The sequence below is a fragment of the Curcuma longa genome, chromosome 15, assembly GCF_044706935.1.
Source record: "Curcuma longa cultivar G26 ecotype Majalengka, Jawa Barat chromosome 15, ITB_CL_G26_1.1, whole genome shotgun sequence".
Taxonomy (NCBI): domain Eukaryota; kingdom Viridiplantae; phylum Streptophyta; class Magnoliopsida; order Zingiberales; family Zingiberaceae; genus Curcuma; species Curcuma longa.
The window spans coordinates 10,977,722-11,000,166 of NC_133875.1; the positions used below are offsets into that span (position 1 = coordinate 10,977,722).

The window sequence follows — 22,445 nt, forward strand, 5'->3', positions numbered from 1 at the left end:
ATCCCTAGCCATGTTGTCTAATACAACTCCCTAACAATGATTCCACGAGAGAGACGACCCGGACATCTACTATGCTACCTGAGTGAAAATTAGGGATTATGATTAATTATAAATTATAATTTTGATTGGTGTGCGTGACAAATAAAAATATCAAATAAAAATTAAATCTCAAAATCATACCACATCACGTCTCTACAGAGGTATAGATCCAGGATGATTGGGTATAAACCGAAGTGTCCAAAGATCTTTGAGTAGCTAACAGAGGACTCACCACTCTTTTGATTAAGAGATGTATACTCTATGACCACTTGTTAAGATTATTACTCGTAAGTCTTTGACCAAAGCAATAACACATCAAGAGAATAGTCCTCTTGGACAGTTGTTTTAAGTAACTTGAATTTACAGGACAAGGAACTACAGCTTATGCTAGGTGTAACATAGTTAGTCTAACGGGGACTAACACATAGACCATGCCCTGAATTAAGCGAGTATAAGATGGTTAAAGAAACAGAGGCACGATCAACCATAGTTGTTGAAGAGTTCAGAAGTGCTTCTGGAATCAACTGTAATTTTCTAATTAATTGGGGGTCACGATGTACTACTAGATGTCACTCATGATCGATCCGTAATTAATGATTAATTATGGATTGCCAATATAAACTGGAAACCTACAAAGTCACACGCACTATATGTTTCTTCAAGAGATATAAAATAAGTTTTAGAATTGGATTCTCAAATTGAAAGAGATTTAGTCTAATTGGACTAGATGAAGAACAAATATAGAAGATATTTTGTCAGTAAGGAAGCACGGATAGACCATATCTTTTGAAGACAAAGTGATCCCTCTTTGGTTTAATTATAAATCAAATTGATTTGATTTAAATTAAAGGTGGTTTGATTTTAAATTAATGCGGTTTGGTTTTGAACCAATTCGGTTTGATTGTGAACCAAACTTAAAGTTTAGCAGTTTGAAATTTTGGGTTAATGGATGTGAATTTTTGGTTAACGAACCAAACCCGTTAGAGATATATAAATATAACTCTTATGAAGAATTATTTATAAGGTTTAAAATCTAATTTTTTTTGTTTAAAACTGTAGCACCTCTTCCTTCTTGCCGTCTAAGCAATCCGGTTTGGTTTTGAATCAAATTTGAGACTAAAAGATAGAAATTTGATTTAATAGATTCTGTTAATATTTTTAACGAAATTTTTTCTGTTAAACATCTATAAATATATCTCTTATGAAAAGTTATTTACAGGAATTAAAAACATAATTGTTAGGTTTTAAAAAACAACACAAACTCCTCTTCCTCTTTTACCGCCGCCCACAACAAGTTCTTTTCTTGTTGCCGCCGCCAACAAGTTAAGGCTTCTTGTTGCCACCGACCAAGGAGCCTATTCTAAACCTTACGTCCGATTACTAATCCACCTAGGATCAGTACCTTCTAAGGGTCGGCAGTTCCGGAGCCAAAGAAAGTTGCAAACCGATGGTAGAAGCAAGAAACATAAGGAAAAATAATGATTGTTTCACCATCGAAAAGTATCGCTTCTTCCTTTCGATTTGATTATTATTTCGACGCAATTGTTACTGCTGGAACATCCACACCATATTGGTTCACTGCCCCTTCTTGCCAGCAAACCATATGTACGACCTTTGAATGGAGATGTAATCTCCTCCATTCAATCTAATTCGTATCGGACCATAGTTACTCTCTCGAATAGCTTATCTCCTCCCTTCGACTAGTATCATAGTGAAGACACGACACGTAACTTAGATAAATCATCTCAAGGATATCTCTGCGTGGATACGAGTAGAGGCAACCTTGCTTAAGGTTGCTAGTTGATGTCGTTTCCACTCCGCATCATTCAAAAGGTATGAAGTTGTTTATATCTTATTTACGATTATATTTCCATACATGTGATTCCTTGGATGTATTTTTACATAATTAGTGATAAATTTATTTATTACGCTTCCGTTGTCATGATTTATGAAATCAAAATTTTAAATTACGCATATAGAGACCCAACAGTGGTATCAGAGCCACCGCATATTCAACATAGATCGTAGATCCTTGTTTGACGTGTTGTGAATTGTCTAAAATTTTATTTTAGATCAGAAAATTATTTCCTGACCCAATATAGAAATTTTTCACATTTAGAAAAAATTTTAAATTTGTTTGGAAATTCAATTTTGAAAATTATTTCCTAATATGATTAAGAAATATCAATTTTTAAAATCATTTTCTAATTAAATTGAAAATTTTAGATTTGAAAATTTTCCTAATATGTATACATGTAATTAGATTTGAAAATTGTTTCCTAATCTAATAAAAAATTGAGATTAGTGAAATCAAATTCTTTGACATATATATCCGAAAATAATTTAGGACTAATGATATAACTCTTGCCATAATGTATATTATGTCATATGCATGATTAATATGATTAATGTATGTTATATTGAAATGTCATGATTATATCATGATCATGTAGATGCATATAAATAGTTTTCTATGTTGCATATAGTTAATGAAACTTAATAGGAAAACCCTCGTGTAAATTTTAAACCTTACACCTTCCATTAATATGATTGAGAACCAGAGTTTAATTATAAGCATGGAATGTTAGACTCTCTCCAAGCTCAAACTTATAATTAAATATATTCGAGTCATTGAAATATGATCTCATGATTAATGAGTCGGCTTTAACTTGAAATATTGATTTATTGGACTCTCTCCAAGGTCGATGTGGATAGGGATGAAGTTAGGTTATATACATATGATGTATATATGTTAATGAGTTAACAACCTAATGTTTATGCAAATATCAATTAGTTGATAGCATAATGTTATAGTTATATATATATGTGATATATAATTAGTATACTTGATACTTACCACTAGAAATAAATATAATTTATTGGACTCTCTTCAAGGTTGTCTTATCTGTTATGTTTGAAAGGTGTCCTAAGGCAATCGCCTTATGGTTGTATTGTTAAATTGTTTAATAATAAATAAAGTTCACATTTTAAGTGTGTAATTTCTTACGTTTGATTGGATCTTAAACTTAATTACTGAATGTCCGCAATACAATTCATAACATGAGAGAATTTATGATTGGATCACAACTTGTGAGTATCTCTACATGTGTAATTATAAATGTATTGAAATTATCTTCAGTCGATGAATTGACAATTACGGACGTCATCGATTCTGTTAAAACTAGCATGTTTAAACTCCTTGATTCGACAAGCAACCGGTCTCACTAATTGTAGACATTGGATGTTAAGAAATAAACGTGGATATTGATTAAAGATAATCAGTTTATTGGAGTGACCTGCCTTAATACTTCATATGGTTCCTTTTAAGCATATGTCAATGAAGATCTCAATGCGGCTTAAGTGTGAGTTTTCTTGGACTTGCGGTATTCAAGTCACGTTGATCATGGAGGCTTATACTTTGACATCTTAAACAAACTTCTTTTATAAGGTGTGGACCCGGGATAATTGGGTATAAGTCGAAGTATCCGAAGGTGTTTGAATAGCCCACAGAGGATTCACCACTCTCAGCTAAGAGAGACGTATACCCTACGACTGCTTGTTGGGATTGTTACTGAAAGTCTTTGGTTAAAGCAACACATGTCAAGAGTTTGACACTCTTAGACACATGTACAAGTAACTTGAATCCATAGGACAAGAAAAAAATTTGGGCTTAGATGTAACGTAGTCAGCCTAGTGGAGACTAACACAGACAGATCATGTCCTGAACCAAACGAGTACAAGACGATGAAAGAAACGAAACACGTTAATACGATCGCACTCCCACTGACCTTCTTATACACACAGAGTTCATCGGGATTTTGTGAGAAATCAAACTTTTTGATTACCTCATCAAATCAGATATTTCTTCAATCTATAAATGGATCGTTGTAGCTTACCTACTTTGTCTTTATCGATGGATATGAAACTTTCGGGTTGTATCACATACACATCCTCAAACAAATTCCCATTAGGGAAGGTTGTTTTCACGTCCATCTGTCATATCTCATAGTCATAATGAGCAGTTATGACAAAGAATATCCGAATGAATTTAAGCATAGCGATTGCTGAAAAGGTCTCGTTATAGTCAATTCCTTGCTTCTGACGATATCCTTTTGCCACTAATCTAGCTTTATAGGTAATCATGTTACCGTTCATGTCAGTTTTCTTCTTGAAAACTCATTTGCACCCAATGGGCTCGATGCCCTCAGGTGGGTCTACCAAATTTCAAATTTGATTTTCATGCATGGAATCCATTTTTGACTTCATCACTATTAACCATTTATCCCTTTCTGAACTTTTCAAAATTTCTTCATAACTAATAAGCTCCTTATCTTCAATAAGCAACACGTTTTTTCGATTCGTTTACGAGAAATCCATATCTCTCTGGAGTATTGTGTGTCTTACTAGATCTCGAAGAGGTCGTGTTTCTAAAGATTTATCTGATGACTCATCACTATGAGTAATCTGTTGTAGTTCTTGATTAGGTGTCTTATCAATGTCTATTTGAGTCTCCTGGACTTCACTAAGTTCGACTCTACTTTTACTATTGTCTTGCAAGAGAAACTCTTTCTCTAGAAACACCTTTTGTTCTATGGGATGATAAAATTGGTAATCCCTTTTTTTCTTAGGATATTCAATAAATAGATATTTGTCAGACTTAGTCTCCAACTTATCTGACATTGTCCACTTTACATAAGCAGGACAACCACATATCTTCAAATAAGATAAATGAGGTTCTTGTTACTCTACATCTCGTATGGAGTAGTAGAGACAACCTTAGTCGGGACTCTGTTTAGCAAGTAAATAATAGTCTCGAGTGCGTAACCTTAAAAAGATTTGGAAAGATTTGCATGGTTCATCATGACCTTACCAAACCTTATTGGACATGGTTAGTTTAATGATGAATCATGTAAGTCTTCTCAAATCATTTTGGAATTATACACTCGAGACGACTATTTATTTGCTAAACAGAGTCCCAACTAAGACAGTCTCTACCACTCCATATGAGATATGGAATGGTAAAAAATCTCATTTATCTTATTTGAAGATATGGAATTGTCCTGCTTATGTGAAGCGAATTGTATCAAACAAAATTGATGCTAAGTCTGATAAGTGTATTTATTGAATACTCTAAGAAAACTATGGGTTACCAATTCTTTTATCCCTCGGAACAAAAGGTGTTTATTTCAAGGCATATTGTTTTTCTAGAGAAAGAGTTTCTCTTGCAAGAAATAGTGTGAGTGAATCGAGCTAAGGATAATTCAAGAAACTCCAATAGATATATAAGAGACGTTTAATATAAACCCACTGCTTGTTACTCATACGAATGAAATAATGGTTGAACCTGTGGTTACACCGTCACTTCATAGATCTAGTGGGACACGTCTAATTCCCGAGAGATATAGATTTCTCATAAATGAATCGAGAGATGTACTACTCGTTGAGGATAATGAGTCTACTAGTTATGAAGAAATTTTGAAAAGTTCAGAAAAGAGCTCATGGTTAAAGCCATAAAATTGAAAATGAATTCCATGTATGAAAGCCAAGTTTGAAACTTGATAGACACACCCGAAGGGATAACTCCTTTAGAGTGCAAATGGATTTTCAAGAAGAAAATCGACATGAATGATAATTTGATTATCCATAAAACAAGACTGATGGCATAAGGTTATTATCAAAAATATGGTATTGACTATAACGAGATCTTTTTGCGAGTGGCTATGCTTAAGTTCATTCGGATACTCCTAGCCATAATGGCTCATTATAATTATAAAATATGACAAATGGATATAAAAATAATTTTTCTTAACGAAAAACTATCTGAGTATGTGTATATGATACAACTCGAAGGTTTCACATCTATTGATAAAAACAAAGTATACAAACTTTAATAGTCCATTTATGTACTGAAGCAAGCATCGAGGAGTTAGAATACCCGTTTTGATGAGGTAATCAAATAGTTTAATTTCTCACAAAATTCAGATGAATCTTACGTGTACATGATGGTTAGTGGAAGTACGATCGTATTCCTAGTATATACGTTGATGACATATTACTTATAGAAAATGATGTATCATTGGTACAGCCTGTTAAAGGTTGGTTATCAAAAATATTCTCCATGAAAAATATGGGAGAAGCAACCTATATCCTTGGGATTATAATCTATAGAGATAAATCGAAAAGATTGCTTGATCTATAAAATAAACGAAATGGAAGAAAGGAGAAAAAGTGAGGAAGAAAGCGATGTAGAAACTACTTTTGAAAGGAAGAAGACTAAACAGGAACAAGCGGAATCCACGAAAAAAAACCCTTCCCTTTATTGGGAAGAAAAGGAGAATCCGGACAAAATAGATCAAATGAAAGAGATCCGAGTAGAAAAAATGTATCCTTTTGAAAAATCTCTTGTAACTTTTCTTTTCAATTATAAGTGGTGGAATCGTCCATCACGGTATATACAAAATAATCGACTTGCACGTTCTATACGAAATGAAATGTCACAATATGTTTTTTATACATATTTAAGTGATGGAAAACAAACAATATCTTTTACATATTCATTTAGTTTATTGATTTTTTCAAAAATGATAGAACGTAAAATTTCTTTGTACACGATAGAAAAATTTATTCATGAAAACCTATACAATTATTGGGTTTCTACCAATGAGCAAAAAAAGTCTTTCGCAGTCTGCATACATCGATAAAGTGCTAAAATGGTTTAGCATAAAAGAATCCAAGAAAGATTTCATTCCCATGAGGCATGGAATTCATCTTTCGAAGTCTATATGTTCACACACACAAGATAAGAGGATTCACATAAGTCAGATCTTATATGTGTCAGCTATAGGATCAATCATGTAAGCTATGTTATGTACGAGGCCTGATATATCATACGCTCTGAGTGTCACAAGCAAATACCAATTGGATCCGGGCACAGATCATTGGGTGGCTGTCAAGGCAATCCTTAAGTACTTAAGAAGAACTAAGAATTCGTTCTTGGTATATGGAGGGGATGATATAAATGTACATGAGTATACTGATGTCAGTTTAAAACGAACAAAGATGATTCCAAGTCGCAATCTGGATACGTATTCATCCTAAATAGAGAGGCGCAATAAGTTGGAAAAGTTTAAGCAAGAAACCGTTGTTGATTCTACCGCTGAGGCGAAATACATTGCTGCTTCGGAAGCAGCAAAGGAAGCGGCTTGGATCAAGAAGTTATCACAGAACTTGATGTGGTTCCGAGCATGGTTAAAACGATACCAGTTTACTGCGACAACAATAGCGCAATTGCTCAAGCGAAGGAACCGAGATCTCATCAACAATCCAAACATGTGCTCTACCATTATCACTTGATCAGTGAGATCATTAGTAGGAAAGAAATATAAATTGAGAAAATTCCTACCGAAAGGAATCTAGTTGATCCCTTAACGAAGCCTCTACCTAAAAGCAAGTTTAAGAGTCATGTTGAGTCATATGGTATTGGATACTATAGCGATTGGCATTAGGCTTAGTGGAAGTATGTTATATTTGAGAGGTGTCCTAAGGCAATTACCTTAGATATTGTATTATTGATTAGATAAATAAAATTACTATTTTAGTATACATTCTCTATGTATTTGATTTGATCTTAAATTCAATTACTGATGTACACAATACAATACATAGCATGAAAAAAATTATAATTGGATCACAATTAATGGATATCTCTACATGTACAATTATGTATGTATTAAAATATTCCCGAATCGATAAATTGATAAAATTAAACATCATCAATTCTGTGAGACTAGCATAGGTTAAACTCCTTAATTTTGCCAAGCAGCTAATCCTCACTGATTGGAAACATTGGGATGTTGAGAGTTAACATATGAATGTTGATTCTATGAATGTTTATGAAGATCTCATTACAGCTCAAGTGCATGTTTCCTCCGACTTGAGGTATTCAAGTCATCGTAGCCATAGAGACTTATACTTTGACATTTCAAGCAAGCTTCTCTACGGAGGTGTAGACCCAGAATGATTGGGTATAAGCCGAAGTACTCGAAAGCATTTGAATAGCCAACAGAGGATTTACCACTCTTTTAATTAAGAAAAGTATACCTTATGGTCACTTGTCAAGATTGTTACTTGTAAATGTTTGGCCAAAGCAATAACGCGTCAAGAGGATGGTTCTCTTGGACAGTTGTTTTGAGTAACTTGAATCCGCAGGACAAGAAACTACAGCTTGGGCTAGGTGTGACGTAGTCAGCCTAGTAGAGACTGACACATAGACCATGTCCTGAACTAAGTGAATATAAGATGATGAAAGGAACAGAGGCACAATCAACCGTAGTTGTTAAAAAATTTAGAAGTGGTTCTAGAATCAACTGTGATTTTCTGATTAATTGAGGGTCATGATGTGATACTAGATGTCACTCATGATTGATCCGTAATTAATAGTTAATTATGGGCGGCTAACATAAATCGGGAACCTATAAGATCACACGAACTACGAATTTCTCCAAGAAATATAAAACGAGTTTGAGATTTGGATTCTCAGATTGAGAGAGATTGAGTCTAGTTAGATTAGACGAAACATAAATATAAAAGATATTTTGTCGAAAAGAAGCGCAGATAAGTCACGTCTTTTGAAGAATGGTCCCTCTTCGATTTAATTATAAACCAAATTGGTTTGGTTTAAATTAAAAGTGGTTTGGTTTTGAGCCAATGTGGTTTGGTTGTGAACCAAACTTAAATTTAGCAATTTGGACTTTTGGATTAATGGATGTCAATTTTTTATTAGCAAACCAAACTCGTTAGGGGTCTATAAATATAACTCTTATGAAGAGTTATTTATAAGATCTGAAACCTTTTTTTGTTTAAAATTATAGCACCTCTTTCCTCCTTGCCGCCCAAGCAACTCGGTTTGATTTTGAATCAAATTTGAGGTTAAAAGATAAGAGTTTAATTTAACAGATTCTGTTAGTATTCTTAATGAAATTTTTTCTATTAAATATCTATAAATATATCTCTTATGAAAAGTTTTATAGGAATTAAAAACCTAATTGTTAGGTTTTAAAAAACAACACAAACTCCTTTCCTCTCTTGCCGCCGCCCACAACAAGAAGTTCTTTGCCGCCGCCAACAAGCTAGGGCTTCTTGTTGTCGCCGACTAAAGAGACTATTCCAAAGCTTACCACCGGTTACTAAGGATCAGTACCTCCTATGGGTCGGCCATTTCAGAGCCAAAGGAAGTTGCAAACTGGTGGTGGAAGCAAAAAATGCAAGGAGAAGCAACGGTTGTTTCTCCACTAAAAGGTATCGCTTCTTCCTTTTAATTTAACTTTTGTTCTAGGGCAATTGTTGTCGCTAGAACATCCACACCATATTAGTTTGCTGCCCTTTCTTGACAGCACACCATATATGACCTTCGAATGGAAGTGTGATCCCCTTCATTCAATCCGATTCGAGTCGCCGAGTTGCTTCGAGCCGCCGGATACAGATCAGACCGTAAGTCTTCTCTCGAATCGCTTGTCTCCGTCCTTCGACTAGTATCGCAATAGAGACACAACACGTGACTTAGAGAAATCATCTCGAAGAGATCTCGGCGTAGATACGAGTAAAGGCAATTTTGCTCAAGGTTGTTAGTTGATGTTGTTTTCGCTTCGCGTTATTCAAAAAGTATGAAATTGTTTATATCTTATTTACGATTATGTTTGCATGTGTGTGATTCCTTAGATGAATTTTTGCGTAATTAGTGATAAATTTATTTATTACGCTTTCGTTATCATGATTTATAAAATTAAAATTTTAAATTACACATGTAAAAACCCAACACTTATAGTCTTGTTCTCCTAAGCTACCTATTATCATTCGCTTGCTTAGGGGACTCACTACTTTAGTTGAGTCGACTATAACTACATTCAATCGACTATCTAACTCTTAGTCAACTGCATAATTAACTAGCCCACGAATAAAAATATTTTGTTCGCTCGACTAACTAATTGACTTAATCATCAGTCGACTAAATTTAAACCTTTAATCGATTGTATCATCGATGTTGATGCAATCATACCCTCAATAGTTGAGTCTGATAATATTATTTTGATATATTTGATAAAAGTTTTATATTATTGTACTCACCATAGTTGAAAGGCGCTTTTCGAGAGGCAACAAGCACGCATAAGGCGCGATTTTTCTTGCCTTAAATTTAAAGCCCAACCCTCACGACGGTCGCAAAAGCATGACGCGAGCCCCGTGGACTCAGCAAAGGCGTCACGCAAGGCCTACGACTGCATAGGACGCTTCGCACAAGCAACGAGTAACATGAAGTAAATTAGCTTTTCATTAAATAAAAATTAAATTAATAATTTCAATCAACTCCTACCTTAGTAGAGATAATTTAAATAAGATTAATTAAATTCTAATAAAATTATCTTATTAATTTAATAAATTTATATATATATTTCATTTTAAAAAAAATATTTTCTTTTTTATATTTTAAATATTTATATTAAATTTTTTATTTTTAGTGAATATATTTTATATTTATGCGTATAACGTATTTATTTGTTAGTGAATTTTATATTTATATTATTATTTAATATTTTTTAGATTATAATTTTGTTAGTGAAATATTTTGGCAATATAGATATGTTTGAATTGTAAAAATTTATACCCAAAGAACCTTACTTCAGTGAGACATGCGTCTCACTTTACACCTAGCACCTCAGGCCCCACAATACCTATACGCTTTTGGATGCCTCACATCTTAAATAACTATGGTATTCACGTTGTGCCAAGTGTGGAGGTGCTAGCATTTGAATGAGACATAAATGAATTATTTCTAGTAATTAAATGATCCACCTAACGGATCATAAAGCGTAGAGTAGGAACCCAAGAGGGAAGCCGAATCACATTAAATGATTTGTCTTTGTCTTGTGTGATATTATTTTTGTGTTTTTATATATTTCCACTATAATTCATATACTTAGTTTATTTACATTGCATTTAGTTATTAATCTATTTTTAATTGCTATCAACCTAAAAATTGAATACATTATTCACCCCCTAGCATGCTCACGATGCTACAATAACCATTCTATTATATTCGATTAAATGTCCATCAGTCGACTCAAGAACTCATCAATCTATTGGTGCAGGGAGCACCAGACGATCAAACCTTAGTTTTGATAATGGTACTAGGTTCAAGTTAAGTGTGTTGCTGAGCTGACATTGTTAATCCAAATGTGCAGGGAGCATAGGTTTGAGCTAAGTCCTAGTTGAGGCTAGGCAAAGGACTAAGTCCTAGTTGAGACTAGGCACTGGAAAATCCTGATCTGGAGGATCAAGCGGAAGACTTGGCAGAATCAAGGCACCAAGTGAAAAGTCCATGCAAGGTCAGGAGGACCAAGAGGCGTGGTAAAAATCCAATCATGTACAGTCAGGAGGACCGGAGGACGTTGTGAAATCTGGGCCGTCAGGAGGACCGAGCCGCAGCAGCAAATCCTGGGGGCTAAGGACAGAGCTGAGCAAAAATCCAACGAGTCAAGAGGCTTAGTTGGCAAAAGGTAAATTCTCCTAAGTGGAGTGGGTCAGGACGCGTTCCCAAGGGGAACAGTAGGCGTCGGTCTAACCCAGAATCTCACTGGAGACCTGAAGTTAAGACCAAGAGACAATTCTAGGAACTGACTCTCCAACTCTTATTTTGCATGTTATTTGGCTAACTTTTGATGCAGGATTGGAGAAATTGAACACTTAGACTCCGAGCGAAATTTTTCAGAATTTCAGTGTTGGAGCCGACTTGAGTTTCAAGTCGACCTGAGTCTGGTCAATCACAACGGAAGTCGACGTAGTTCAGAATTTCTCCACGTCAGACTAGAGTCGACTTGAGAGGGGACTAGAGTCGACTTGAGCACCAGATAATGCAGCAGAGAGGCAAAAGTTATCGGAAGGCTCCACGTCGGACTAGAGTCGACTTGAGTAGGGACTCGAGTCGACCTGAGGACAAAGTCGCCGCAGAGAAAATGGATCTACGCTGAACTGGAGTCGACTTGAGTTTGAGTCAAGTCGACCTGAGCATTGTATAAAAGAAGATCTCGACGAAAGGCTCAAAACAAGTTTTTCCATCATTCTACAAGACCACTCTGTCGAGACGACGACGCCTTGAGCAACCCGGAGCAACCTAAAGCCGCCGCAACGCCGAAATCGCACGGAAACGACAATCAAGCATCTTCGGCCTCTTTGGTAATAAGTGTTGTTTTAATTTGTAATTCAGTTAAAAGCTTGTTATCTATTTGAGTTTATATCGTTCGGCTTGTGTCCGTAAGGAACAAGTCTAATAGTGGATTACCCTACCCGTCGGAAACGGTCGAAGACCATGGGTCTTAGAGTAGCAACCTTGGGCTATGAACCAAGTAAAATTGACTGCGTACTTGTGTTTCTATTTACGTTAGCTATCGCCTCCATCATATTTTCGTTTTCATACTTGCTTCCGCAATCGTTTAAATCATTCATCGAAAATCGGCTGAAAAGCGCAGAAACGCTATTCACCCCCCTCTAGCGTTTCTATCGATCCTACACAATCAACTATGTTCAACAATAGCTTCTAAAAATGGTTGTTATAATGAACTAATCATTCTATTAGAACGAATTAGTTGAATCTAATGAGTTGATGATTGCTTATTCAATAAAGACCATGAACAAGGTACCCTCCTATCCCATTAGCTGAGTCGACTCCACAATCAACTTAATTGATCAATTGACCACTTAGTTAACTAACACATTCGTAATAAGGTCTAGTAATCTATTGAGTTGACTCATCTATTAATCAATTGGTAATCACAATTTAATGACTAAAGCATTAACTAAGCCACTTCTGAGGCTTTCGTCTGACCCTAATCTAGCCCTCGATTCCCCAATTTTACATGTGCTATCACTCTCATCATTGCACAAATAAAATAGACGTAATAACTAGAGAATACCCTTCTTCTCTAGCATGACCTTTGTTTTCTCGAAGACCTTTGTTTGGAAGTCTTTTTCGCCTTCCCAAGCCTTTAATCAACCTTGACCTACCAGAATATCTTGTTAGACATATAATCACCCTTGAATTGCTAAGACTTCTTCTTGTCAGATATCTAATCACCCTTGATCTGTAAGGCTTCCTCTTACCAATCATTTGATCACCCCTGATATGCACAACTTTCTCTTGTTGCGATCCTACATACACTTATCACAAGCTCATCAAATACATGTTCTAACTTAACTTGTTTTCTAATATCAAAATTGATTGTACCAACAAAAAGATTAGCAAAAGTAAAAGTGTCATGGTAAAAGATTCATGGGCATTCACTTCCACTCCATGATAAAGATTAACTCAACTTCATAACAAAGAAGTTGCATTTGTCTTAGTGGAAAGGAAAATGCAACAGCTAGTATACAATATAGGAAGTTCGAATAAATTGCTAACCTCATCTTGTCTAAGGGATTAAAACGGCGCTTTAATGCAAAGGAGAGTGCTTGTGACGGTAGAGAGATACTTGGTATGAAAGACATATTTTCATCCTACAAATATAAAAATTAACTAAACCAGAATTAGTTATAAAATGTTCTCCAAGTGAAAAGGTACCATCAATGGTCAAAAAAGCATTGCAAAAACAAAGATATAGGATATATCACCTTGTAAAGGTAACTTAGATTAAGCTCCTCATTCCGGTATAATGCAGTACACATTCCATTCATTAGGTAACCTTTGAGAATTCCACTAATAGACAGTACTTTCTCAGCTTCCTGATCTTTCTTCTCCTCCACTGACACTTCACCAAGGGGAAAACAGACAGTTGCTCTTGGCTGCAGATGTAATTTGTAGTTAATCAACTCATTGATATCAAATATATCAGCAAACTAAGGAATGTAAATGAAAGAAGTCAGCATCCTCAATAAGGCAGCTGAGTCCCATCATGTCCCATAATCCTGCATTAGCAGAACTATTGGTGCTACAGATGAGCCTTAGTCATCTCAAAGTCATTCGTTGGGGCTTTGGCATAGTTTTAAGATACAATAACCAGCTTTTGAGATTTGACACAATCCTCCATCCAATAGAAACTGATGTCATCAAAAAAATATATGTATATTTCACATCAAGAGAAAATTAATTAAGCTTCACCTCATTGCAATAATGCAAGTGAGCAAACTTCAACCATAAGTTTTTGTAGCATACAAACTTACCAGACCAACTGATGGAACAGGTGAAGCCACCTCCAATTTATATGATGGGTTAAACAAGTTTGTTATAATTGCAATTTCTCCTTGTTGCTCCTGAGAGAAAAGTTGAAAGTAAGAAGGGTACACAGAAAAGAACTATGTTGTTTTGAATCAGAAGACCACATTTTATATCAAATAAAATACCACAAAAAGAATTTAATAGCGACAGTATTTTTTTAACTTGTTTGATTGTTTCCAGACATAGAATCATTTGTTTTAGACACCAGAGGGGTATCTTATTGCCTTTGATTATTTTTTTCTCATATTAGGATGCAAAGACAATAAGAAAAAAATGTCTAAACATTTTTCAGCTTGCCTGTTCAATTAAGAATAGAAACTTTGTCAAGCAACATGTCATCTCATCTCATCTCCTCAATCTGGACTAGGATGTTTGATCAAACCCAAATTTTCAAAACCCACAGAGTATCTAACAACGCTTACCTGTTTAGTCACACAAAGTAACTATAATGAATTACCACACTCAAATATGAATTATACAATCACTCACATTGATACTATAACGAATTAGGAAAGGTATATTCCTCCAAAGTCTCTCTCCACTGTTTCTTTTTCCTCATGTATTCTTAAATTTTTTTAAAGATTTATTCTGCAAATTAAAATATTTTTATAGACTAATCTTCTTCTCTTTTTATCACTATCTTGTTCATCCTCCTAAATAAGATACCTCTACCCTCTTCTTGATCATTTTTTACCATATCTTGTATTTTTTTACCCTATTGCTTTGAATCCATTAAAACATTTTTAGTATCATTATAATTTTAAAGTTGTCTGATCCTATTTTAATAATATTAACACCAACCTCCTATATTCCTACCTAAGCACTCTAACATAAACATGCAAGTATATTGGTATCAAAAAGACAATGATTGAAGAAATAAATAAACAACACTCATCCTCATCTATATTTAAATGAATTTTATCATGTTAAGAAAAATTCTAGAAAATGATTTGAAATACTAAGCAAGCTATCTTTTGAGGTGATGAAATAGACACCCTAAAAAAGGAGTTTCAAGTATGGATACTACCAAATAGTGGCATTTATGAGAAATTAACAAATGCAAAAGTTACTGTCATGTGATCTTGAGGTCACGGGTCCGAATCATGGAAACAACCTCTTGTAAAATACAAGGTAAGACTACATACAATAGATCCAATGTGGTCTAACCCTTCTCAGGAATCCCACACTAATGGAGAGCTTCATGCATCAGACTACCCCTTAATAGATGCAAAAGTGGATTATATTGAAATTCCTAGTAGATAGAGCTTAACGGTGAAAGGCCAACATAGATGGCGAGTGGCAGCAAAAGGACACAACAAGACTTTCCTCCGACAACAAAGAGTGGTGTTGAAGATGAGCTTTGCACGCGATCACGACCAATGATGGAGTGGCGTCTTTGCTGCAAGAAGAAGGAAGAGGTGTGGCGGCAACAATATTACTAGCATGGAGTGCAGGAGCAACAGTGGATGGGTGATGTCAAAATTGATGTCAATCCGATGCTCTCACATTGGCTTCCTAGTAGATAGAGCTTAACAGTGAAAGGCCAAGATAGATGGCGAGTGGCAGCAAAAGGACGCGACAAGGCTTTCCTCCGACAGCAAAGAGTGGTGTTGAAGGTGAGCTTCGCAGGCGATCACGGCTAATGATGGAATGGTGTCTTTGCTGCAAGAAGAAGGAAGAGGGTTGTGTGGCAGCAACAACATTAGTAGCATGGAGTGCAGGAGCAACAGTGGATGGGTGATGTCAAAATTGATGTCAATCCGATGCTATCACATTGGCTTTAAGAGAGAATGGCAATGAAGACCAGTAACAACAGCCGTCAATGTTGATTTGGAGGCATGAGGGGCTTTGATTAGGTGGCAAAGGTTGTTCAGGAGATGGTGCTCTAGAGCAGCAAAGGCACAATAGACGACATGCAATAGTTTAGATGGGTGATGTTGAAAGTGTCGAGGATCTCAAGTAGAAGGGAAGCAGTAGTGTTGTTGAAAGATCAAAGGTAGAGTTGGAGATTAAAGTGATGATATAGAGAAGGAAGCATGTAGTTCGAGCTATTGTCCGAGCAAAAAGAAATGAGAGATTTTGTTAGGATAGAGAAAATAATAGAAGAGAACATTTTGATAGTGATATTGAGATGGTGATTATGTAGGAAATTAATTAAGAATGAGATTAAGTGATTTGATAAGGGTGGATAAAGGTATATAGGTGGCAACAAGAAATCAGATAACACAAATTAAGAGACGATTCGAAGGATTTAGAGTTATAATTGCATGAAGAGTAGAAATGAATCAATAAAAAATCAAGACCAATGAACCATAAGCTATGATACCATGATGAAAATTAAAAATTGTATTAACTCATAACTTATCCAATACATCAGACCCTAATCCCTTTATAAAATGATAATATGACTTATTTTTCATAAAATAACAAACTTTTCTAAAATAAATCAAATTATCCCAACAAAAACTCCTGCACACTTTCTAAAAAAAGTAACTTTAGGGAAACTAGCTATGCTATTTTATCCCATAATTTATGAAATATGTTCAACCTATATTTTAGATCATATTTATGTTTGCACTTCATGCTTTCTCTCTTTGTCAATGTGTTGATTTACGGAGGAAGAGTGCATATTAATCTAAGCGCAAAGGGATTGTTAGTTAGGCATTTTTTTTAACTTGTTTCATTTTAATTGGATGTCAATATTATGTTTTTGTTTTATTATGACCATGTCTTACTCTACATTTTTGTTCAAATGATAAGAATCACATGGATTGATTAGATATTCTTTTAACACAAAATGGCCTACAATTTTAACGGGGAAAACTTAAATTGTTTTATTAAAGTTAATTATCCAACCATATATCCCAAATCTTGAGTTATTAATGTTAAAGTCAATTGGTTAGCCATTTATTCCAAAAGTTTAACACATTAGGAAATAGGGCAATTTACATATTTATATTGTTAACAAGTATTTATAATCTAGTTCAAGAAAAGTGTTAGAGCTTTTAGATTGATAAAATTATTGTGTAGTGGTATAGTCTCACAATTTAGTTTTAGCTTTAGAAATTTATCATATGTCACATGTAATTTGTGGTTATCTCATTAAGCCGACGATACAATATTTCACTTTTTCCAAATTCAACAAATGTGATTCACTATTTTTTTGGCACATATATATATATGTATGAATTAGAATAAACAATTCCTTTGACAAGAATAATTGTCCCATATTGAGACTTAGAGTTAGTGAACATAGAGTCAAGAATGACAAAGTCTTGACAAATTGAAGCCACCTTCCTCTTATTCTCCTCATATGGTGTCTCATGTTCTTCGTCTCTTCAATAACATGGATGCCCTCAAGACTCAAAGTTGATAAAGGTTATCAACAATAATTGTCTATTCCCAAAAGAAGTTGGTGATAAGATGTCTTGCCATTTCATTTTGATCAAAATTAAAATGAAATGACATATCCACTATGAATCACGATGAGTACCATTAATTAATATTAATCTATTAAATAGGATATTATATTATTTAATATATTTTAGGATATAAAAATTAGAATAAGTTTGGGAATCTTTTCCACCTATTTATAATTAACAATACAAATTTACAGTATGATTCATAACTTAAAATTCACTAAAATGATTCACAATGTAAACCATTTTTTTGGACAAACTGGACATCATTTATAATCATCATTATGATGCATTAATTAACTTAATTAAAATGTAATTAATAATTTGACTAATTTATTAAATTTAAATATAATTTCATTAATTGTTATTAGTTTAATTTCAAATAATTTATTTGAAGTAATAGAACTCATTTCAAATAATTTAATTATTAAATTAAATCTTAGATTAAAGTAATTTAACTAAATAAATGAATGTTTGTTATCTTGTAATTCTTTTATTCATTCCATATTTTTTTTGCTAATTACATTCCCACCAATCCGATATGGTCAAACTTGGATCTTTTGATATATTGATACTAACAACCATGAATGTTATGCAATATAGAAGACTTTGAAAAACATTAAAAAAAAAACATGAGCATTATGATTAAACTAATGGATTAGTCTAAAATACAATCAACATCTATGTAGATAATAATCACAACTATAGGAACTTATTGGCCAGTAACTTTAGTTGGTTTACATGAGAGTTATAGTACTGGTTCAATAGTGAGGAATCTCCGCGGCCGCGCAGGATCACTAAGTTTTTTTTCAATTGTTATTTTTCTCTTTATTTTGTTAACTATTAATTTCTTTTCTTTTTTATTTTTTTAATGGTTAATTCTTTACCCTCTTAATTCTTTCTCCTTCCTTTCCATATTTAAATTTCTTTTTTATCCTTTTCATCCTTAAAGACATGGAAAAAAATTCTTTTTAAAATTTTTTCTTGTCCCTTTCCTCCTTAAATACATGGGAAAAATATTTCCTCCTTATACTAATCAAAATAAATTCAATTCAATTTAAATCTACTTAATTCTAATCATTATGTGTAGACTTTAGTTAATCCTAAATTGATTTTTACTCAATTCTAAATTTAAAATATTAATTTAACCTAATAGTAAGTATTTGTAGTAATCAAATATTATAATAATATTTTTAATTAACATATTTTATATTTAAAAATTATCAAAATTGTAAATGCACAACAGATACAATACTGAAACCATATCGTTCTGATCATAAATCAAAACTCCGATATAGCTCGAAATGTTAAACCATGATTGTGGGTGTCACTAATAATTTTATGATAGTTACCACTATTATACAATATTATCATCCTTTCACTTTTTTGTTCAACAAAAACATGTAGATGTTTTAATTTATCATCTATCTCCTAATAAACATGGAATCCTTTGGCAAGTCATTGTTATCTTGTAAATATTTAGATCTCTAAGCTTCCTAAAAGACAATTGAATTTTACATAACCTTTATTTACAAACGTCATATTCATTATGGTGATCTTAAATACTCTTGGAACATAAATCTTATTGTAACTATCTCAAGAAGCATCTATTGTTGAAATTTTCAGTAATCTTATTTAAATCTACTCTCCAAGGTTATGTTGGTTCCTTGCCTATAGCTCCATCAAATTGCCTCAGCTCTCCAAAAGAGTATATCAATCACATACTCCAGATCCACAAGCATTCAGAATCTTTTGCATGTCAAATTTTGTGCAGCTTTGTTTGCCACATCCCTATATAAATCCATTCATGAAAAGAAATTGTCCAGAAAACTCTGGAATTTTTATGCACTGCCATCTGAGTAACTCTTAAAAGTCTCCCTAAATTTGAGAAATACTCTCAAAGAGATGAGCAAATTTTATTTATGTCAGCCATCGTTAAGTATCATAAACTAACCAACAAGTTGGTATGGAAATTTGATTAAGTATTTTAAACAGTGATGAATCAAAATAAACATCACACCTTTTTTAGTATCTATTTTCAAAACCAAGAAAGGGCAAACACCTCGTTACAGTTCACACCTATGACATTGAAACAAAAAAAAAAAGACCACAAGAACTATGCTACTGGTTAACATGCTGTTGCTTTTAAATGCTGGAATATTTTTGATAGACTACCACATTTGCCAAAAATAATAAAGAGGGACGAGAAAAGCACTCACCTTTCTTTGGGTACACTTGAATATGAAGACACTACCAAAATTGAAGCAAGAAAGAAGAGAATTATTATTTTCATATGTGCATGAAACAGATAAACACTTTGCTGATAATCCTATATGGAAATAATTTGGCACTCCAAAAAGTCCAGTCTGAAACATAAGCAATCTTGTAAACTAATGATAGGACAACATATTCCCTATTATCAAATAATCTAACATAGAACTATAAAAAATCTAAAATAAAAAATAAAAAATAAAAAGAGTATGGCATAAGAAACAAAGTGAATTTTATTCTTTGATATAAAAAAAACACTATACAGTATGACAAGTTATATCAACATGCACGAGGATAATAATGAAAGTGTGAGAAATCCAGACCTAAAATGAAAAACAAATACTACACATACATCAGTAAACATAACTGAATATTAATTGCTTTGGAAAGAACAGGACATTCAACTTACAAAATCATATCACACATATGTGTTTCTTTGAAAGTACAAACAGTTCAAGACGTGGATATATTGCAGAGCAATAAAAAAAGAAGTTCCACTAACTACAAAGTACATTATTAGAACAAGATAGCAAGCTTCATCATAAAATTGGTAATACTGATTAGTAGATTAGTTTTCATAGTGTTTCTCGTTGGACATTGTTCTGATATGAGATATCATTTGTAGAAACCAAGTGATAAAGAAAATTAGTCATAATGATAGGTTTGAAGGTAAGTTTCTCTAATCCGGGTTTAGTTTCTATAGTTAGGGTCTGTGTGAGTCCTGATGTATTTTAATTTATGCCAGAATCTCTTGCCCAAAATTAATCAGGAAGGAGGCATACTTGCTAGATCCAAATCATTTGGGAGAATTGCACAAGAAAACTTTCAATCCAATCAATTAGGTAATGATCACGCAATGAATTGAATCCTAGAATCTTGCACCGTTAAGAATGTCAAATCAAATCAAAACAATTATTTTAGAAAAACTAATCAGAGTAAGCATAGAAATTAGAAGGAAAAGATATAAGCGAACCTTGGCATCGTGGGTGGCGCGGACACGCAAAGCGTCACCAATGTCGAAGAATCCCTTAAGCAGAGCATTACGAGACTCCAAGTCGTAAAGCGCAGCGAAGTGCTTGGTGATGAAACCGATTTGCGGATAAGCGACCACGCCGTTGCGATCGTTCTGGAAGGTGAGCTTGAGCTTGGCGAGGCTGTCGAAGAGTTTGCAGGAGATCTTGTGGGAAAATACGGAGCTGTCGCTGTCGAACTCCGATGTCACCCGCACAGTCGGACGGCGGAGGGAGAAAGAGTGGCCTCCAGCGATGGGCGGGCTCTCGTGGCCAGGAGCTGATGATGGCGGCGGAGGCTGAGATGGAAGTGGAGGTGAAGGTGAAGGCGAAGGCGAGGCAGGAAGCGACGGCGGACGTGGAGGAAGAAGGAAAGAGGGGGAAATTAGGGCCAGCATTCGGAGGGAGAGAGTCGGCCATTGGCGGAGAGGACGAGGAATGTTAAAGGGGAGGCTTGGCTCGGGGCCATCTTGTATATTGTGTGGAGGTGGCTTTGGATTTTGTATTCTTTTCAACAAATAATTCGAAATATCTCTTGCTTGCAGAAGAGATATTTCGAATTATTTTATATATATATATATATATATCAATTTATCAGTGTTCTCGAATGTCCATTGGCAAAAAAAAATAATAATAAATAAATAAATAAATAAAAGCGCAACCTTTACTTGTTATTATTATACATTCCATTTTAAAAAATAACGAAAGTATGCTTCATATTTCAAATTTATATATTTATTTTAGCATGCAATTTTAATCAAATTTATGATTAATTATTTGTTATTATACTAATTTTGATCAAAATTAGTATATATTATAGTAATTTTGATCAAAAATATTTCAATTAATAATAGTTTTGAAATTATTCTAATAGTATTTTATTAATTTTGATCAAAGTATTTAAGTAGTATTTGAATAGTTTTGATCAAGTTGAATTAGTTTTGATAAAATTGAAGTAATTTTAATTAATATTTGAGCAATTTTTTAGGATGCTATCGATGTGGGAAGGGGCTTTCTACCTACATTGCTTAGTGTTTTACTAAAAGGTATTCAATGGAAATAAAAAGTAAGGAACAACAAATTAGACTACACTATTTTATGTGATTCATAATTCCTTAGAATTTCTCATCCATGACTTATGATCATAATAACGTTACTATCTTTTCTCCTTTTTCAATTAATCATTGAAGGTAAAAATAACTTCTTACAATATCAGCAATTATAGGAAAGAAAAATATCCCTCCCAAAGCATGATGTAGCAGCTAGATATTCAATAGATTAATCAAGCGCACATGATTTGAATTCCAACTATAGCGTACTATAGGATATTTTCTTTCGATGGGAAGAAAAATTTGGAATGTAATTGTTGGGTAAGGAGTCGCTCACGCTTTTAGATTTATCCGATAGGCAAACCAGAGAGAAGGTCGTTCATCTCCAAGATTAGTT

At 33.9% G+C, this 22,445-nt stretch overlaps 1 protein-coding gene across 1 annotated transcript in view; it reads right to left on the bottom strand.

The window, feature by feature from the left end:
• LOC141846573 (outer envelope pore protein 37, chloroplastic) overlaps positions 1–21,458 on the bottom strand; it is a 35,833-nt gene extending 14,375 nt beyond the window's left edge. The window contains exons 1-4 of the mRNA XM_074734609.1: positions 20,963–21,458; positions 14,245–14,334; positions 13,696–13,866; positions 13,487–13,581 (exon numbers count right to left, since the gene is read on the bottom strand). Coding sequence (XP_074590710.1) covers positions 13,487–13,581; positions 13,696–13,866; positions 14,245–14,334; positions 20,963–21,397 — 791 coding nt within the window. The 5' untranslated portion in view covers positions 21,398–21,458. The remainder of the gene's footprint in view (positions 1–13,486; positions 13,582–13,695; positions 13,867–14,244; positions 14,335–20,962) is intronic.
• Positions 21,459–22,445: the final 987 nt, after the last annotated feature.